The sequence below is a fragment of the Phoenix dactylifera genome, chromosome 13 (assembly GCF_009389715.1).
Source record: "Phoenix dactylifera cultivar Barhee BC4 chromosome 13, palm_55x_up_171113_PBpolish2nd_filt_p, whole genome shotgun sequence".
NCBI classification, from domain to species: domain Eukaryota; kingdom Viridiplantae; phylum Streptophyta; class Magnoliopsida; order Arecales; family Arecaceae; genus Phoenix; species Phoenix dactylifera.
The window spans coordinates 8,987,143-9,002,789 of NC_052404.1; the positions used below are offsets into that span (position 1 = coordinate 8,987,143).

Consider the following 15,647-nt stretch of genomic DNA (forward strand, 5'->3'; position numbering starts at 1 on the left):
AAAGAAGGCACACTCATATTTTAATTGTTTATGTCCAAAACGGACATTAAGTTTTAAATGCAAAATGGAAGAAGGAAGACACACTCCTATTTTAATTGCTCATGTCCAGAACGGACATTCCAAGATTTGAATGCAAAATCTTAAGTTGCCGAGAAGAGGGTGCAACTATTTTGAGGAACCCCAGTTCATCACTTGCACTGAATCATTAAAAATATATATATTTTATTTTGTTCAAAAACTTTGCAAAATCAAATCTGAATACGAAGGAAAGGAACTACATGGTTCCTCGCCAAATATAGACGGATTTTGGCGTGAGATGCGAGTCCACATGGTACCGTTATTAGCTAATTAATTACTCGGTTGGCTTTTAAGAAAGAAATCCTTCCCTTCTTCGTCCCCGGGGCATTCGTCCCGACAGCCTGGATTCGGCGAAACGCGGAATATTTAAAAATAAAAAACAGTTAAAGAAAATGAAATAAAGATCAAAATAATATTTTAAAATGTCTTTCTTCCCGCCCGACATCTCCCACCGTCCCACGATGTGGATTCTCTGCAACCAAATCTCGCCAAAAACAAAAAAAAATTCCACCTTTTTCTTTAACCTGATTTAATTTAATTCTTTTAAGGTGCTTTCCCTTCTGCCAAACCTAAGACCCTAGCCGACCCACCTTTTTCTCCTAATTAAACCCTAATTCAAGAAAATTTCTACGGTGCAATCCCTTTTCTCTTTCCCAATTTCCAGCTATTTCCATGGATTTAAAGCGCGAGCTCTGACGGCGGGGCGCTATTTATAGATCTCGAAATTACTCGCATTAATGGTGGCAGAGCAGCTCCAGAAGGGACTTACGGTCAGTCCCGTTTAGGATTTGGTTCAGAGCGGTTAAACAAAGGATTAATCAGGATTCTTGGCTGATTGAAGCGTCGGAAGCTAATTGCAGAGTACGGGTGATGTCAATCGCTATCCAGAGAAGTATCGCTATCCAGAGAAGTAGACTTCGAGCGGAAAGTCCGGGAAGATCGAGATCTAGAGGAAAATAGGGACAAATGAGGGAGAGTGGTGGGTCTAATCGGTAAGTTTTCCGTTATTTCGGCAAAGATTCAGGGAGAGATCGAGCCAACTGGGTCGAGTTCGGGAGCAGAAGCTTTCGGCGAGAATCTCTGCTGGAAAAGTTTGGATTTTTACTGCTTTAGAGACCAGTTCTTTAAACGGGCTGGGATAAAGTAGAAGGTTTTGGATTTCAAGCACAAAAGAGTAGTGGTGGGCGAGGAAAAGAGGAGAAGAGGGGACTAGGGTCAGGAATTGGTCACTCACAGTGTTGTTTGTGGTCGAAGATATGCTGTTGGTAACGATCGCTTTCAGCTCTGGCTTGTCCAATAACTGCGGTGTTCCACATGGTTTGGCCCACACCAACTTCCTCCAATCCGGTCTACTTTAGCCACATGGTTAGTGCTTCCTGCCTTTCCTTCACTTCCTCCGAAAATTGTGGGTAAAAATTGCATCTTTTTCCTTTATGAGGTGGTGGATTTTCATGTAGGTTTCAACAATTTGTCAAACAATTCAATTTTTTTTTGTGAAATATGGAAGTGAGAAGACTTGCGAAAAAAAAAAGTGGATTTAGGGATTAGGTTCTTCAATTTTTTCTTATTTTCTATTTACAACCTCTTTCAAGTTTAACATTTACTCTGTTACTGGGTGGTTGGTTCCCTGTAATGTATGGCTGGAGATGGGAGAGATTGACACACTTCTCCCGTGATGTTGCTTGCTCAGCTTATCTCCGTCTTCAATGTTTTGAGGGCTCCACCATCTTGTTGCATGCTACTATTTTTGTCCTTCTCTCCCCTTTTATCTAGCCCGAATCCCACTATTTTCGTTTATTCCATTCTAAAGTCCTGGTAAAATTTCTTGCGTATGTCGGCGAAGCATGCTTTGGTCTGCGTGGATGGATAGCTTTGTGCTTCACATGATTCTGTCCTTTGCTTCTATCCATTGTAGATTATAATCATAGTGGGTGATCTCTTGCAGGAAAGTGGTTCACTTTTAATGAATGCATTGTGAGCATGGAGAAAGTAAGCTGTCTTAGTGATGCCTTCCCCCGTTGTATGCTTGGATTTGGATTCATGAGAGTGGGATGATAAAAAATTTTGTGGGAAAGTGCTTATCTCAGTCTTAGATATGGGATATAGAGAGGGACAGTGCATGCGTGCGCGCAGGTGTGTGTGTGTTGTTGGGGTGCTTTTATTCCACTTGTCTGAAATCTTCTTGTTTTGGGTTGTTCACTCTCTAGTAGCATCTACTAAGAAACTCATGCTATCCTAATGCAGATCTGCCTGTGGAAGTGCCATAGAATAAAGGTTACATCTGAAGATCAAATTCCAGTTTGATGATGGATCCTGAGTTGGGAAGGCATTTGAATCCTCAAAAGGTTTGTTCCAAACCAATTTAGGAGTTTTCATGTCATTAACAGTAACTTTCATTCAGTTGTTGTACAATTTAGGGGTTTGCAATTCAAGCTTGTGTTTCATCTTCTACTATGCCTAGTGCTTGTTCGGTTCTCCAAGCATTGGCGATAAAATGTTTTAAGCGTTATCTAGATTTCTTTTTGTAGTTTTGTGGGCTTTGCTGAAACTTGATTATCTAATTGATTTCAGAAGGATTCTTGGAAGGCAATCTTGCTTTTAGCATATCAGAGCTTAGGTGTGGTGTATGGGGATTTGAGTATATCCCCTTTGTATGTATATAAGAGCACCTTTGCAGAGGATATAACACATTCAGAGACAAATGAGGAGATTTTTGGTGTGCTTTCTTTTGTGTTCTGGACTCTTACCCTTGTCCCTCTCTTCAAGTATGTTTTCATAGTTCTTAGAGCTGATGACAATGGTGAGGGTATGTATTGAAGCTTCTGAGATTTATTTTCTTGAAGTAATAAGTAAATAAGCTTGTCCTTTTGTTGATATCTGTTCATGATTTGGCAGGTGGTACTTTTGCTCTGTATTCTTCAATATGCAGGCATGCCAAAGTAAGCCTTCTGCCTAACAAACAGATTGCAGATGAAGAACTCTCTACTTACAAATTAGAAAGCCCTCCAGAAACAAAGAATAGGCCAAGGGTGAAAATTTGGCTTGAGAGGCATAAGAACTTGCACACTGCCCTGCTAGTAGTGGTTATGCTTGGTACCTGCATGGTGATTGGAGATGGCGTACTCACTCCAGCTATATCAGGTGCTCCTCCCAACCCTCTCCTCCTTTTTGGTGCTTAGATTTCCACATTATTTGCTAATCTTATTCTCTTTTATTTTTTTCCCTTGCATAGTTTTTTCTGCAGTTTCAGGACTCGAGCTAGCCATGTCCAAACACCACCATGAATGTAAGCTTTCCTGCTACCTCATGAATGCTTTTGCTTTCAACAGCAGTCCATTGGTAGCCCTCAAAATATTTGACCGGTCTCTATATATAAGTGAAGTCCCCATAACACCCTTATTATTTTTAACCTCTGTTCTTTAGGGTACAAATCTCTGTTAACAAGAAAACATCTAAACAATGAACAGATCTGCAGTAAAAACAGACGGCTCGAGCTCCTTAAACCAACATTTATGCTGTTTTATTTTTCTTCATTTATTGATTTTTAAATTTCTGGTCAGGGCTAAGCTGCATGAAATCTTATGATGTCAGGATTGCAATTGTCCTTGTCTACTAACTCAAGGCCACATTGCATTCTTTCTTAATCATTATTTTCTGTCAGTTGTTTTCCATAGAGATTTTTTTTTCATGGAAAGATACATTTGCTTCTTTTTCAATCTTTCAGTTGTACGGTATTTTGTCAAAACCATGGTACGTCGTATCAGCCTGAACCGGACGGTATGGGGCATATCGTACCGTACCGATTTGGTACTAGTACCTATTACGGATGGCGTACCAACACTTGGTATGCCAAAATTTCGTACCAAACCATACTTGCACTGTGCTAGTATGGCACCGGTACGGGACCGAACCGAGACGACGAATCTTGGTCAAAACAAATATTGTCATCATGTTAAGTTGTTGTACGCCAAAAAATGTAAAAAGATTTTAGCAGTTATTCATATTTCAATGTTTGCAACCAGTCTTGTGATGCTACTCTCTTGAACAAGTTTATAGTAGAGAAAAAACTGTAACAGTCAAGATGCAAGACTTAAATATCAACTATATATGACATAGTCTCATGGTTGGCGGAACCGTTCCGAACCGTCCGGTTCAGAGCGTCCTGAGCCGTACCAGCGGCAGATCGGAACGGTTCCGGCAACGAAAACGAGACTGGTGACGGAGGAGGAGGAGAAGAAAAAAGAGGAAGAGGGAGAGCAGAGGAGAGAGAGAGAGAGGAAGAGAAAAGAAGAGAGAGGAAGGTGGAGGCTGGCTGACAGAGGTCAGAAAGCTGCCACGCGGAGAAGGCGGAGGCCGGGGAGCCGCGAAAGAGGGGCTCCGCCTCCGGTCTCCTGTTCTGTTCAAAATAGAGGCATGGAGGAGGCCCCTTTTATTTTTGTGATTTTTAAGTGAAAGTCGGCAAACCCATTACCAACTTTACTTATTTTTTTTTTGAATGAAACAGGGGCCGGAGCCCCTCTTCCGCCAACTCCGCGCGGTGGAGCCCCTCTAACGCTTCCTCCGCATGGCGGCTCCCCGGCCTCCCTCGGCCTCACCCTTCTCTCTCTCTCTTTTCATCTCTCCCATTCTTCCTCTCCCTCGCCTCTTTTACTGTGTCGATACAGGCCTGATCCGACACGGCATGGGCCCGTACTGACCCGTGCTGCCAGGCAACTGGTCCGGCGCCCAGGACCGGCACAATAGACATTGCATAGTCTATTGTGTGCATAAAGTAACTACCTCCTATGCTGTTATTTTTGAAGTTAGGCAACATTGACAAGTTTTAGGGCATGATATGGAAAGCAATTTTATGTTGCAACAAGCATTTGAAAGTTTGACATCTGGAGAAATCCAAAGGAACCTAGCTTTGATGGTTCTTATTAATTCTTAAACAAGAAACTAGAACTTCTATGTATATAACTGTTAGCTTGTTTATATAATGCAGCTCCACTGGCATGAATGACCAATGACACTCCTACCTTGAACAAGTTTTCAGGACTTAATTAGCAACTACATATGGTTAACAGTTAACTTATTCTATTGTATGCATGAGGTAACTGCCTCCTAGTTGTTCTTTTTTAAAGTTAATCACAATTACCAAGTTTTATGCAGGGCATGAAATGAAAATATATTTTGTGTTGCAACCAGCATTTAAAGAAGGAGAAAAATGTATGTTAGATTGTTTGACATTTTTAAGAAGTCCAAAGTAACCTGGCTCTGATTGTTCTTATTAATTCTCAAACAATAAACTAGAACACCCATGTATTTAACTGTTAGCCTGTGTATATAATGCCACTCCCTGGGCATGGATTACCAGTAATTCCATATCAGGTCTCTCTTATGTCTTTGTTTTTACTTTCTAATGACTTTTCTTTTTGTATGCAGATGCCGTGGTTCCGATTACTTGTTTCATATTAATTTGTTTATTTGCACTCCAACACTATGGTACCCATCGTATCGGATTTCTATTCGCTCCAATTATTCTGACTTGGCTGCTGTGCATCAGTGCACTTGGCTTCTATAATATTGTTCACTGGAACCCACATGTCTATCAAGCACTTTCCCCATATTACATGTTTAAATTCTTGAAGAAGACCAAAAAGGGAGGCTGGATGTCCTTGGGTGGAATTTTACTATGCATGACAGGTAAATTCAGGAGCATGCATGAAAAGTAGAAATTATTTTTTCATTCACTAAATCAGAAAATATAATTGATCTTATTTTACATGGGTTGTCTTTAGCTGATTTGGTTTTGCATAGAGTTCTCATCCAAAAAGAACTGCATGATTATTTTCAAAGCATGTCTCTGGGCTATAATCAATTTGGAAACAGGCTGTATATTCATATTAGATGAAAGTCAGAACTATGTCAAATGAAATTACAAGGGCAGCTTGAGTTGGTCAGTGAAATAAAATGAAATTAGAAGGTTTTGTCAATGTCTGTGGAAGTTTTAGTGAAGAATGTGATAGATTTGTTTCGTACAAAATTGTAAAAATAAAACTTGGATCAGTAGCTGAAATCTTGCATTGGCTACTGTTGCAGGATCAGAGGCAATGTTTGCAGATCTCGGCCACTTCTCATATACTGCAATTCAGGTGCTTTGGCCTTGCATCTCATTTGTTAATTTTCTTTTACTTTTTTTTTTCACAAGTTATGACTGAATCTCCTATTCCCTACTATTGTGTACCTCTTGTAGATTGCTTTCACTTCACTAGTTTATCCAGCTCTGATTTTGGCGTACATGGGTCAAGCTGCTTATTTATCAAAACACCATAAAATCTACACAAGTTACCAGATTGGCTTTTATGTCTCAGTTCCAGGTATGCATTTCATTTCTCACTTGAAAGAGCCATTTACATGTGAATGTTTATTGGAAAGTAGTGATCTATATGGCTGCTTGCCTAACCTGACTTCATATTGGCTAAAAACACATTGTTCTTTGTTCATGCAGTTATCTTACTGAAAAGCAGGATAAACATAATTGCTTGTAAGCTGGGCATGTGTGATTGCTCAGAAGTTTATGTTCGCACATTATTCGCATGGCTAAATGCAAAATTGCCATGCATCATACCATTTCAACTACATGTTGAAAATATTAGTTCATTTGACTTTCGCTTCTTGAGGGAAAAGAAGAAATTACATTTAAGAGTTGTAAATTCAAGGAGGGAGAGTTTGGCTGCACTGTATGAACTGGTTCTAGTGAAGTTACAAGTATGAATGATAGAGAAGAAAGAGATATTACAAGATAGCATGTTCCAAACAGAGCAAGGTCGAATGTATATGTTAAGTTGCTAGATGTCATATGGAGAAATTGTTGAAATTTATTGACTTGGTTTCATGTGAAGAAGATCAATAGTTGGGGTGTTTCTAATATAGATATTGATGTGAATGAAAATAAAAGAGAAGTTATTTAATGTTGATGCAGAATAGGCATTTAATAGACTTCCAAGTGGGCCTATTTGACGACGAGGCAAACAAAATAATAAATGCATGTCCTATTACTATAGGATATAATGAAGCAGTTACAAAGGGAGCTTCGTTGAGTTCGTTCTTGTAATTTATAGATCTCATCGCAGACTTCAGAAAAGCCCTAGCATGCTTTGTTGGCAAGTTGTAAAGAAGATTCTTCTGCATGTAACAGATGATAATTTCTGTCCTGGTCTTATTTGGCATAAATGGAGACACATTGCTTGGGAAGTGGCTGGGAAGAATTAAAATTAATTATATGTTCTCTTTTCTAGAAGCTTTTGAGTTAACAACTTGCAAGTTAAGGTCCCTTGATATCGTCTACCAAGAAAAGGGTAAATTTCTACCTGAGTGTTGGGAACAAACACTAAATTTATAAATCAATATTAATAAAATTCAAGTAGAATTGAGTATATAACTATATATGCTTCAATTCCAAGCACCTATTGGACTAGGTGGGTCCTCGACTTTTTTTTTCTATTGCAACAATATTCAGGAGTATTATGTTTTAATAGATCTATGTAAACCAAGGTTTGCCATCTTGGTAGCAGTTTCCATACCAGTACTATCCTATTACAGTGTTGGTACGCTTGGTAAAGTACCTGGTTCGGCATATTGAGTGTCGATACATTCTTCATACTGCATACTGGTTCGGTACCAATGTGGTACGGTATGGCCGACATTGATGCGTACCGACCGGTATGGCAAACCTGGATTCAAATAGAGACAAATCTCATTTTTAGCACCATTGGGTGGTTTGTTCTAACTGTTTCTGCAAAAATTTTGTCTAAAAGACACATTTACAGTAGTGGTTTGAAAAGTATGGTAATTTTGTTGCTTAAGGACATAAGGAGGACATTGAAGATAGGTATTTTGGTTCAACTTGTTGTTTGCTTTATTTGGGCAAATACTCTTTAATCCTCTAAGTTGATTGTCGATGCTTTAGCATGATCCTGTATCAGTCAGTATTTTTTTTTTGGTTAGCATAATCTTGTTAGAGTGATTTTAGGGATCACATAACAATTTGTATTAACAAGTATTATTTTTCTTTATTAGCATTATCCTATATCAGCCTATATTATTTTTTTGGTATGGAGTTTGTATACGAGTATATATAACCCCCAAGATGTACCGAATGTGCAGAAACAGAAAAATAAAATCACTTTCTCTTTTTCTTTTTCTTTTGTTTTTCTCTTCTTTTGCCTTTATTTTAACAATATCTTTGTTGGTAAGAGCCTAAGATCTGTGCAATCAGTGGATGTAAGGAAGTTGAGTTGCCCCTGTCAGTTTGCTGCATGATTGAGGTATGAGTTAAATCCCTATCCATCAAAAGTGGTGGTGACGCTATAGATGCTTTAATTTAAAAGTAAGCAAAGGCTGTATTTGCCATCAAATTGTAGAAATTCAGTCAACAAGTCATCATCAATTTCACCGACATCCTGCCATCTTTGGATGATTATGTTTGTTCTGTCGCATATCATGTCATAAGTTCTTCTGTATGCATTATCTTGAAGACAATATTTTATTATTAGTTTCTTGATGGCGATATTTTTGATGAGAAAATATGACTTCTTCAAGAAATTGTTAATATCAAGAGTCTTTCATGTGGCCAAATCCTCAAGATGGGTTTGTCAGTATTATTAACTACATTATGCCAGTCTTATCTGCTAGCAGATATAGTGGAACAATGATTTTAAAACCTTAAAAAGAAGGGCTTTCATCATCAAATTTGTTTACCACAATGGGGCAAAATGAACCGAGTGAACACCCACAGAACATAGGAAGTTGAGATTAGAAATTCTGGTTCCGACCATATATGAGGTGCATGTTCCTATAATCCTGAAGCCCTCTTTTCTCCATTGGAAGTTAATAGAGCTACATAAATATCTAGAGCCCAGCCCCAAGTACTGTGCCCAGTGGTAATGCAAGAGTGTAGTCCTTCCATGCATGATGCAGCAAGCAACATTTTTTCCCAATGCAAGTAACAGCGATTGCTTCTGTGTACCTCAGGTAGCCAGCCATGGAATATGGTCGTTCCTTTGCAATGGAGGATTGTGAAGTTGCTGGTTCTGTTTCCTGTTTAGCTTCTTTTAATTCTGAACTGGATCAATCCACTATCTTAGATTTATTCCAGTGGCCTGAAGCATTTGTATTGCCTGTTGTAGAAGGAACATCGAGCAACTCAACTTGATTCCCGCAAATTTCAAATACTGCTCAGATTTAATTGTAGTCCATTCACAGAATTAATTTCTTCTAGTGTGTTATTTGCTTCTTTTTACACAACTTATATAGAAAATAGTTTTGACATTTCTTTTTTTGGTTTTTTTCTCTTTTTTTTATTTTGTGTTTGATTTGATTCTGCTTATTTATGCATTAATCAATATGAAGAATCAAGTTTGATTATTAGAACATTTTTTGATTGTTAGAGAGCGTAAGGTGGCCTGTGCTTGGAATAGCAATTCTAGCTTCAGTGGTGGGAAGCCAAGCAATCATCAGTGGAACATTCTCTATCATAAACCAGAGCCAGTCACTCGGTTGCTTTCCTCGAGTGAAAGTAGTCCATACTTCTGAGAAAATTCATGGGCAGATCTATATCCCAGAGATCAATTGGATGCTCATGATCCTCTGCATAGCAGTTGCTGTTGGCTTTAGGAACACAAAACACATGGGCAATGCATCCGGTATGTTTGAATTAGTCTGTTATTATTTTTCTTTTGATATTTGCAGCCATATGCCACTTATGATACTACTTCTTTCCAAGATGCATTCTCCACTCATCCAGCATCATAGAGCATGAATTAAATCAGCAATAGCCTGAGCCCTGAAGCCATTGCATTTTCAAAAAATCTTTAAATATTGCTTGCAACCATGATGTCCATGTTACCTAGATCAATTACAAGTTGCCCTGTATATACTACTATTATCTCATAGGTTGTACTCGTTTAGTGGAGGCTTTTAATATCCTCATTTTTTCAATGGAATGCATCAAAAACTATCATTTTCTTCTAATATAACAAATGCAAAAGATGTATTGATTCCTTATAAACCTATCTAATTTCTGATCTTTATTCCCTTTTAATCACCTTTGGTTCTGCACTTAATGGTTTTTACAACTGACTGCGTCACGCTTTCTGTTGTTATGCTGAATCCCTTCCCTAGTCCTAACATTCTGTTTTCCTTGGAATGCGATGCAGGACTAGCAGTAATCACAGTTATGCTGGTTACTACATGCCTTACTTCTCTGGTCATGATCCTTTGCTGGCAGAAGCCCCCACTCCTGGCCCTTGCTTTTCTTCTATTCTTCGGCTCCATTGAGGTCCTCTACTTTTCTGCCTCCCTCATCAAATTTCTTGAGGGTGCCTGGCTCCCCATCCTTCTTGCTCTCTTCCTCATGGCTGTCATGTTTGTCTGGCACTACACCACAATCAAGAAATATGAGTTTGACATGCACAACAAGGTTTCCTTAGAGTGGCTCCTTGCACTCGGTGAAAATCTCGGAATTGTCCGTGTTCCTGGCATTGGTCTTGTGTTCACCGATCTTATCTCTGGCATTCCTGCTAACTTCTCTCGCTTTGTCACCAACCTCCCAGCATTCCACCACATACTAGTTTTTGTCTGTGTCAAATCTGTTCCTGTCCCTTTCGTGCCTCCTGCAGAAAGATACCTTGTGGGTCGTGTTGGACCGCCAAATCACCGGTCATATCGATGCATTGTCCGTTACGGCTACCGTGATGTCCACCAGGATGTTGACTCTTTCGAGTCTCAGCTCATTGCTAGTTTATCTGATTTCATACGATCTGAAGCATCCTATGATGGTCCTCGGTCTAGCAAGTCGATGGATGGGCATGAGGATGGACTTACTGTTATTGGGAGCAATGCACTAGCATGTCCTCCCAGATATGATTTTGAGGAAAATATCCAACCAGCAAGTGTGTCCATTGAGTTCCACTGTGAGGGCAATGCGATGGAATTGTTGCCTGCTAGTATAGGGAAGAAGGTTCGGTTCTTTCTAGAGGATGGCCATAGCTCAGAATTGGACAAGCATGCAAGGGAAGAGCTTGAGGAGCTATGTGAGGCACGTCAAGCAGGGACTGCATTCATACTAGGGCATTCACATGTGCGAGCAAGGCCAGGTTCATCCATCATGAAGAAGGTGGCAATCGATCTTGTGTACAACTTCCTTGGAAGGAATTGCCGGGGCCCAGATGTTGCATTGCGAGTGCCTCCAGCGTCGCTGCTTGAGGTCGGAATGGTTTATGTATTATGAACTGAAGCCTGTGCAGCCATCCGAGTAAGGTCACCCCTTCCAAAGTGTTTAGGGAATGTACTGTTTTATGTTTAGAGAATGTAAGACTGATAGTGGGACAGTTCTTGTAAAATTCCTTGCAGTGTCTTGAGGGCTACTGCCTGAGGTCGACATTCTGTATGTATTTTGAGCTGAAACCTGTGCAGCCATGTGAGTAAGATCATCCCTGCCAAAATGTCAAGGAATGCACTATTAAATGTTCGGAAAATGTAATGGTGACACTTATAGTTCTTGTAAAATCCATGAACTTGATCGAATAGCCCTAAGAATTTACTACCACTGAGTGCCTGACTGTTAGATCTTACCTCAACAAAGTGAATATTTGTAGTAGGAGCATCTCTCTTTTTTGCCAAATAAAGCAGTCTACTGGAATGGTTTCTCCAATCTTGGATTTCAATGCATCTATTGTTCTTAGGAAGTTACTGCACTTAGGCAATGGTGAGCTAGTTGACAGCTTTTCAGTCACAGCTCATGTCTGCTTGACACTCCATGATGAAGATAAATATCTTATATGTAAAAGCTTGATACTTTGAAACAGATCACAAATTGTATTTGAATCAAAAACCATCAGCCTGGTCATACGTATGAAGGTATAGATGAGTCAAGGATCTATAACTTTCAGCAATCTAAATTCTCATATCATGTTAACTCATTATTAAACCTCAAAATCTTAAATTGTTAGGGAAAGGGTGGTATATCAGATTTTTGTATAATGTTTTTTGGATTTATCAATAATAATATTAACGCATCAAAATAATCAATGTCAGTTTCTCTTAAAATTAACTGTTATTGATGAATTGAGACTTTGAATCTTGTACAATGACAGCTTTCGAAAATTTGTATACCTAGCATACACGGCGAAGTTTACTATAGCCGACTTCTCATATCGTCCGATCATCCAGCCTAGATTGGTTTCAAAACTGCCCCCTATCCACTCTGGTTTCTGTAAGAACTAGAGAGCTCGTCTCTTAAGTCTTAACCCCCAATGGTCTGTCTGTGTTACTGGATCACAACAATCAGAAGTAGGCGAAGAACTAGTTGATCCAATTTTTTATGTGAATAGTCCAAAATCTATCATCTAGCCAGATACTTGAATTTTTGTGCATAGTATCCTGATTGAAGGACTTTCCTTGGCTGAGATGGAAACTATGTCCGAGCCTAGGATCTCTCCAGGGAGAAGAGGAGTCACCTGGTGGATCCAATTGCCCTCTTGGTGATGGCTGTGGTTCTATCAATGTAGAATTGGACTGTAAAATAAAAATATGTACTTGATGCATTGCTCCTCCGTAACTTCCATTAATATTTACCCTTGAATTAGGACTATAACATGCTCACAAACCCATGTTCTCGTAGGATGAGAGATTAGGCACATCGAGCACAGTTCTAACAGAAGAGACAATGGAGATAATACGATGCATCAGTGAGTTTGGCTCCTAACCCTAGTGCACTGGACATTGTCCTTGGATTTACCATAAAAGTGAATCTCTAAAGTTTTCTAAATAATTGGAGATTTTTTTTTTTTAAATCCAAAGAACATCTCATAGATCACTAGATAAGAACATAAAATTAGATGGGAATGCAGCTATAAGCTTGTAATGAGGCAAATTGATTTGCAGCTCTAGATTTTATTTCCAATTTTACAGCTAGTCACCCATGATTTTGTATATAATTAAGCTTATTTCAAAGGCAGCCGTCCAAAGACTCCAACTGTTATTTTCACTCGCACCTTTTTATAACCAAAATAGTATTTTCAAATTCAAGATTTTTCCTCAAATTTTTTTTCTAAAAATAATTATACAGTCTTAAATTAATATTATTTTGTCTGACAACGATAGCGACGTTAGGTGTCTATTTCCTGTTATAACAACATTGTAAGATCATTATTTCAGCGATTATTTTAATATAAAAAATTGAGAAAAACCTTTTTGGGATAAATAATAACCTTTCTAAATATTTTAAAACGAGATAAAGATCATCCACAAGGCGATCCTCCCTCCAGCTCAACGGGATAGGATCATAGGATCTTCCCTACCCAACACCCTAAGGGCCAGGGGTGTATCTTTCGTGCGAATCCACCATTCGATCATCAGCTGGTTGCTTTGCGGATGAAGGACGGTGGGTGATCCAACGGTGGTTATGGTGATCCTTCTGTCGGGCCAAAGATACAACCCGTATCCAGTACTTGGGGGTGATGCAACGGTGGATTCGCGCCCAAGATGCGACCCCTGGGGTCAACGATCCACGAATCTCAACGGTCCCGCTGAGGGCATTTCTGTCAAATCAGAATAACCTATCCATTTCATTTTTAGATCACGAAGGATCGGGATCCGGAGAGGGACTAAAATCCCCGATAAATTTAGAATCATCTGGAGCAAGAAAGTGTTATTCTTGCGAGGAAGATGTCAGCGTGTGTGCATAGCCCTCTTTCTCTGTCTTCTCCATCGACAGTTGGACAATCGGCATTTGGTTTCCGCTCCAAATCGAAGCTGCTCTCAGTCCGCTGCACTGTTGGAGGTTTCTGCTTTTTTTTCTTTTTATACTTCTTGCCCAATTTTTCGTAGCTTCTGAACTTAATTCAGAGAAATTTGCTCATACTCTCGAGTTAGGGTTTTTGTTCTCTTTGTTGTACTCGTTATAATGCTCGTATGAGACGTATTGCGTTATGTTTGTTTTTACCCCAAATTCTATGGATACGGCCCTGCAAAAGTGCTTACTGGGTGTAGTTCTTGTTCATTGAATGATCAAAAGTTCTTAACATTTGGATTCTTATTTTTTTCTGTGGTAAAGATCAATACCGTAAGTGTGAAAAACTTTATGCAGAGCTCTGGGGAGAGAACTTTCCCCTGAGGTAACGGCTAGTTTTCGCCGGCGTTGAGAGCTCGGCGAGGTCGTCGCCGGTCGGGGCAGCGGGGCGCACCGGCATTGCGTGGACCCGCCTGGTATCCGGAGGGGCGTGACAGCTGGGGTCCCGTTGACAGCCCGGCGATTCGGGGGGGGGGGGGGGGGGGGGGGGGGGGGCGGCATTCGGCCTTCTCCTTAACGCTAACTTTCCTTGCAGAGTATCTTCCTTGCAGGGCGGCATGGACCGGAAGGGGAAGCAGCCGGCGGGGACCGAAAGGGAGGGCGCGGCGAGAGGCAACGGTAAGCCTAACCCCAGTGGAGGAGCCCGTAGCGGAGGTCGTGGGGAGCACTCCGGCGCTTGGTCGAGGCCGGCGCCGTGGGTGACTCACTGGCCCACGGCTGCGGAGGTGGAGCGGCTGAGCCGCCTTTTCTCGGAAGTGGTGACACTCTCGGAGGAGCCCATCGAGGAGACTCGACGGGAGTGGGACGGCCGGGCGGCCGTGGTCCGTAGCCTTGGCCGCCGTGTCCCCGCGGAATGGGTAGCCAAGGACGTGGCTGCCCGGGCCAGGTTGAAGGAGGTGGTGGCCGTCCCACTAGCGGACGGCTACCTGGCTCTGCGTTTCCGGTCGACGGAGGACCGGGACAGGGCCATTAGCGAGGGGCCATGGGTGGTGGCGGGACAGCTTCTCGCCATCGCCCCCTGGGTCCCGGACTTTGAGCCAGGGGAGGAGGCTGTAACTACGGTGACGCTGTGGCTCCGCCTCCCTCGGCTGCCTCCGGAGTACTGGTCGACGGCGACCATTCTCGAAATCGCAGCCCGGGCAGGCCGGCCGATTGCGGTGGATGGGGTCACCGAACAGCGACGGGCGATGGGATTCGCCCGCGTGAAGGTGGCGATTGACGCCACCAAACCCCTTAAACCGGGGATTCTCATCCAGGGGAAGACGAAGGTGCGGTGGCAGCCCTTCGTCTTCGAAAGTGTGCCGGCCATCTGTCCCCGGTGCGGGCGGATGGGCCACTTGGAGGCGGCATGCCGGTTTTCCTCAGTGGCGGTGGACCCGGGGGGCGATCCTGCTTCGCCGCCTCCCGGTGCCGGGGTGGACACCCAAGGACCTGCTTATGGTCCTTGGATGGTAGCGACCCGGCGGAGACCACCGCCGCGTGAAAACCGACCGCGGCGGAGGGAGACGGAAGGGCCCGAACCTGGGACTGAGTCGGTATCGACTCGGCCGCCAACCCCGGCACCTCGCCCGGAGTCGCCAGGGCCTGATCCGGGTTCCGTGGTACCCGTGCCCCAAGCCCAGCCGACACTGCCGGCGACCAGCCCGACCATGCCGGTGTCCCCGGCGGACACTGACGGCTGGCAGAAGCCGGCGAAAGTCGCCCGTCGTCGGTCACCGCCTCGCCATGCTTTGAC

General features: G+C 42.0%; 1 protein-coding gene across 4 annotated transcripts; it reads left to right on the forward strand.

Annotated features, from left to right (window-relative positions):
• Positions 1 to 756: 756 nt before the first annotated feature.
• On the forward strand, positions 757 to 11,689 carry LOC103720409 (probable potassium transporter 9). 4 transcript variants are annotated; one of them, XM_008810097.4, is made up of 11 exons: positions 1,868 to 1,930; positions 2,024 to 2,211; positions 2,323 to 2,423; positions 2,650 to 2,884; positions 2,974 to 3,219; positions 3,311 to 3,364; positions 5,503 to 5,763; positions 6,160 to 6,212; positions 6,314 to 6,437; positions 9,510 to 9,764; positions 10,278 to 11,350. In XM_008810097.4, exons 3-11 carry the CDS (start codon positions 2,382 to 2,384, stop codon positions 11,348 to 11,350), a joined length of 2,343 nt encoding a protein of 780 aa, XP_008808319.1. In that variant the 5' UTR covers positions 1,868 to 1,930; positions 2,024 to 2,211; positions 2,323 to 2,381. The 4 variants fall into 4 exon arrangements, with proteins under 4 accessions (XP_017701485.1, XP_008808319.1, XP_008808318.1 ...); XM_017845996.3 differs by lacking the exons at positions 1,868 to 1,930; positions 2,024 to 2,211 and adding an exon at positions 757 to 1,443; XM_008810096.4 differs by having other exon boundaries at positions 1,876 to 2,211; positions 10,278 to 11,689.
• Positions 11,690 to 15,647: the final 3,958 nt, after the last annotated feature.

What these genes read in the sequence shown, in the direction of transcription:
- LOC103720409 (XM_017845996.3), top strand. Translation starts at nt 2,382, where the DNA reads ATGATGGATCCTGAGTTGGGAAGGCATTTGAATCCTCAAAAG. An exon ending in GTCCAAACACCACCATGAAT is followed by an intron (nt 3,365 to 5,502) that starts GTAAGCTTTCCT and finishes TTTTGTATGCAG; the next exon opens with ATGCCGTGGTTCCGATTACT. An exon ending in ACACATGGGCAATGCATCCG is followed by an intron (nt 9,765 to 10,277) that starts GTATGTTTGAAT and finishes AATGCGATGCAG; the next exon opens with GACTAGCAGTAATCACAGTT.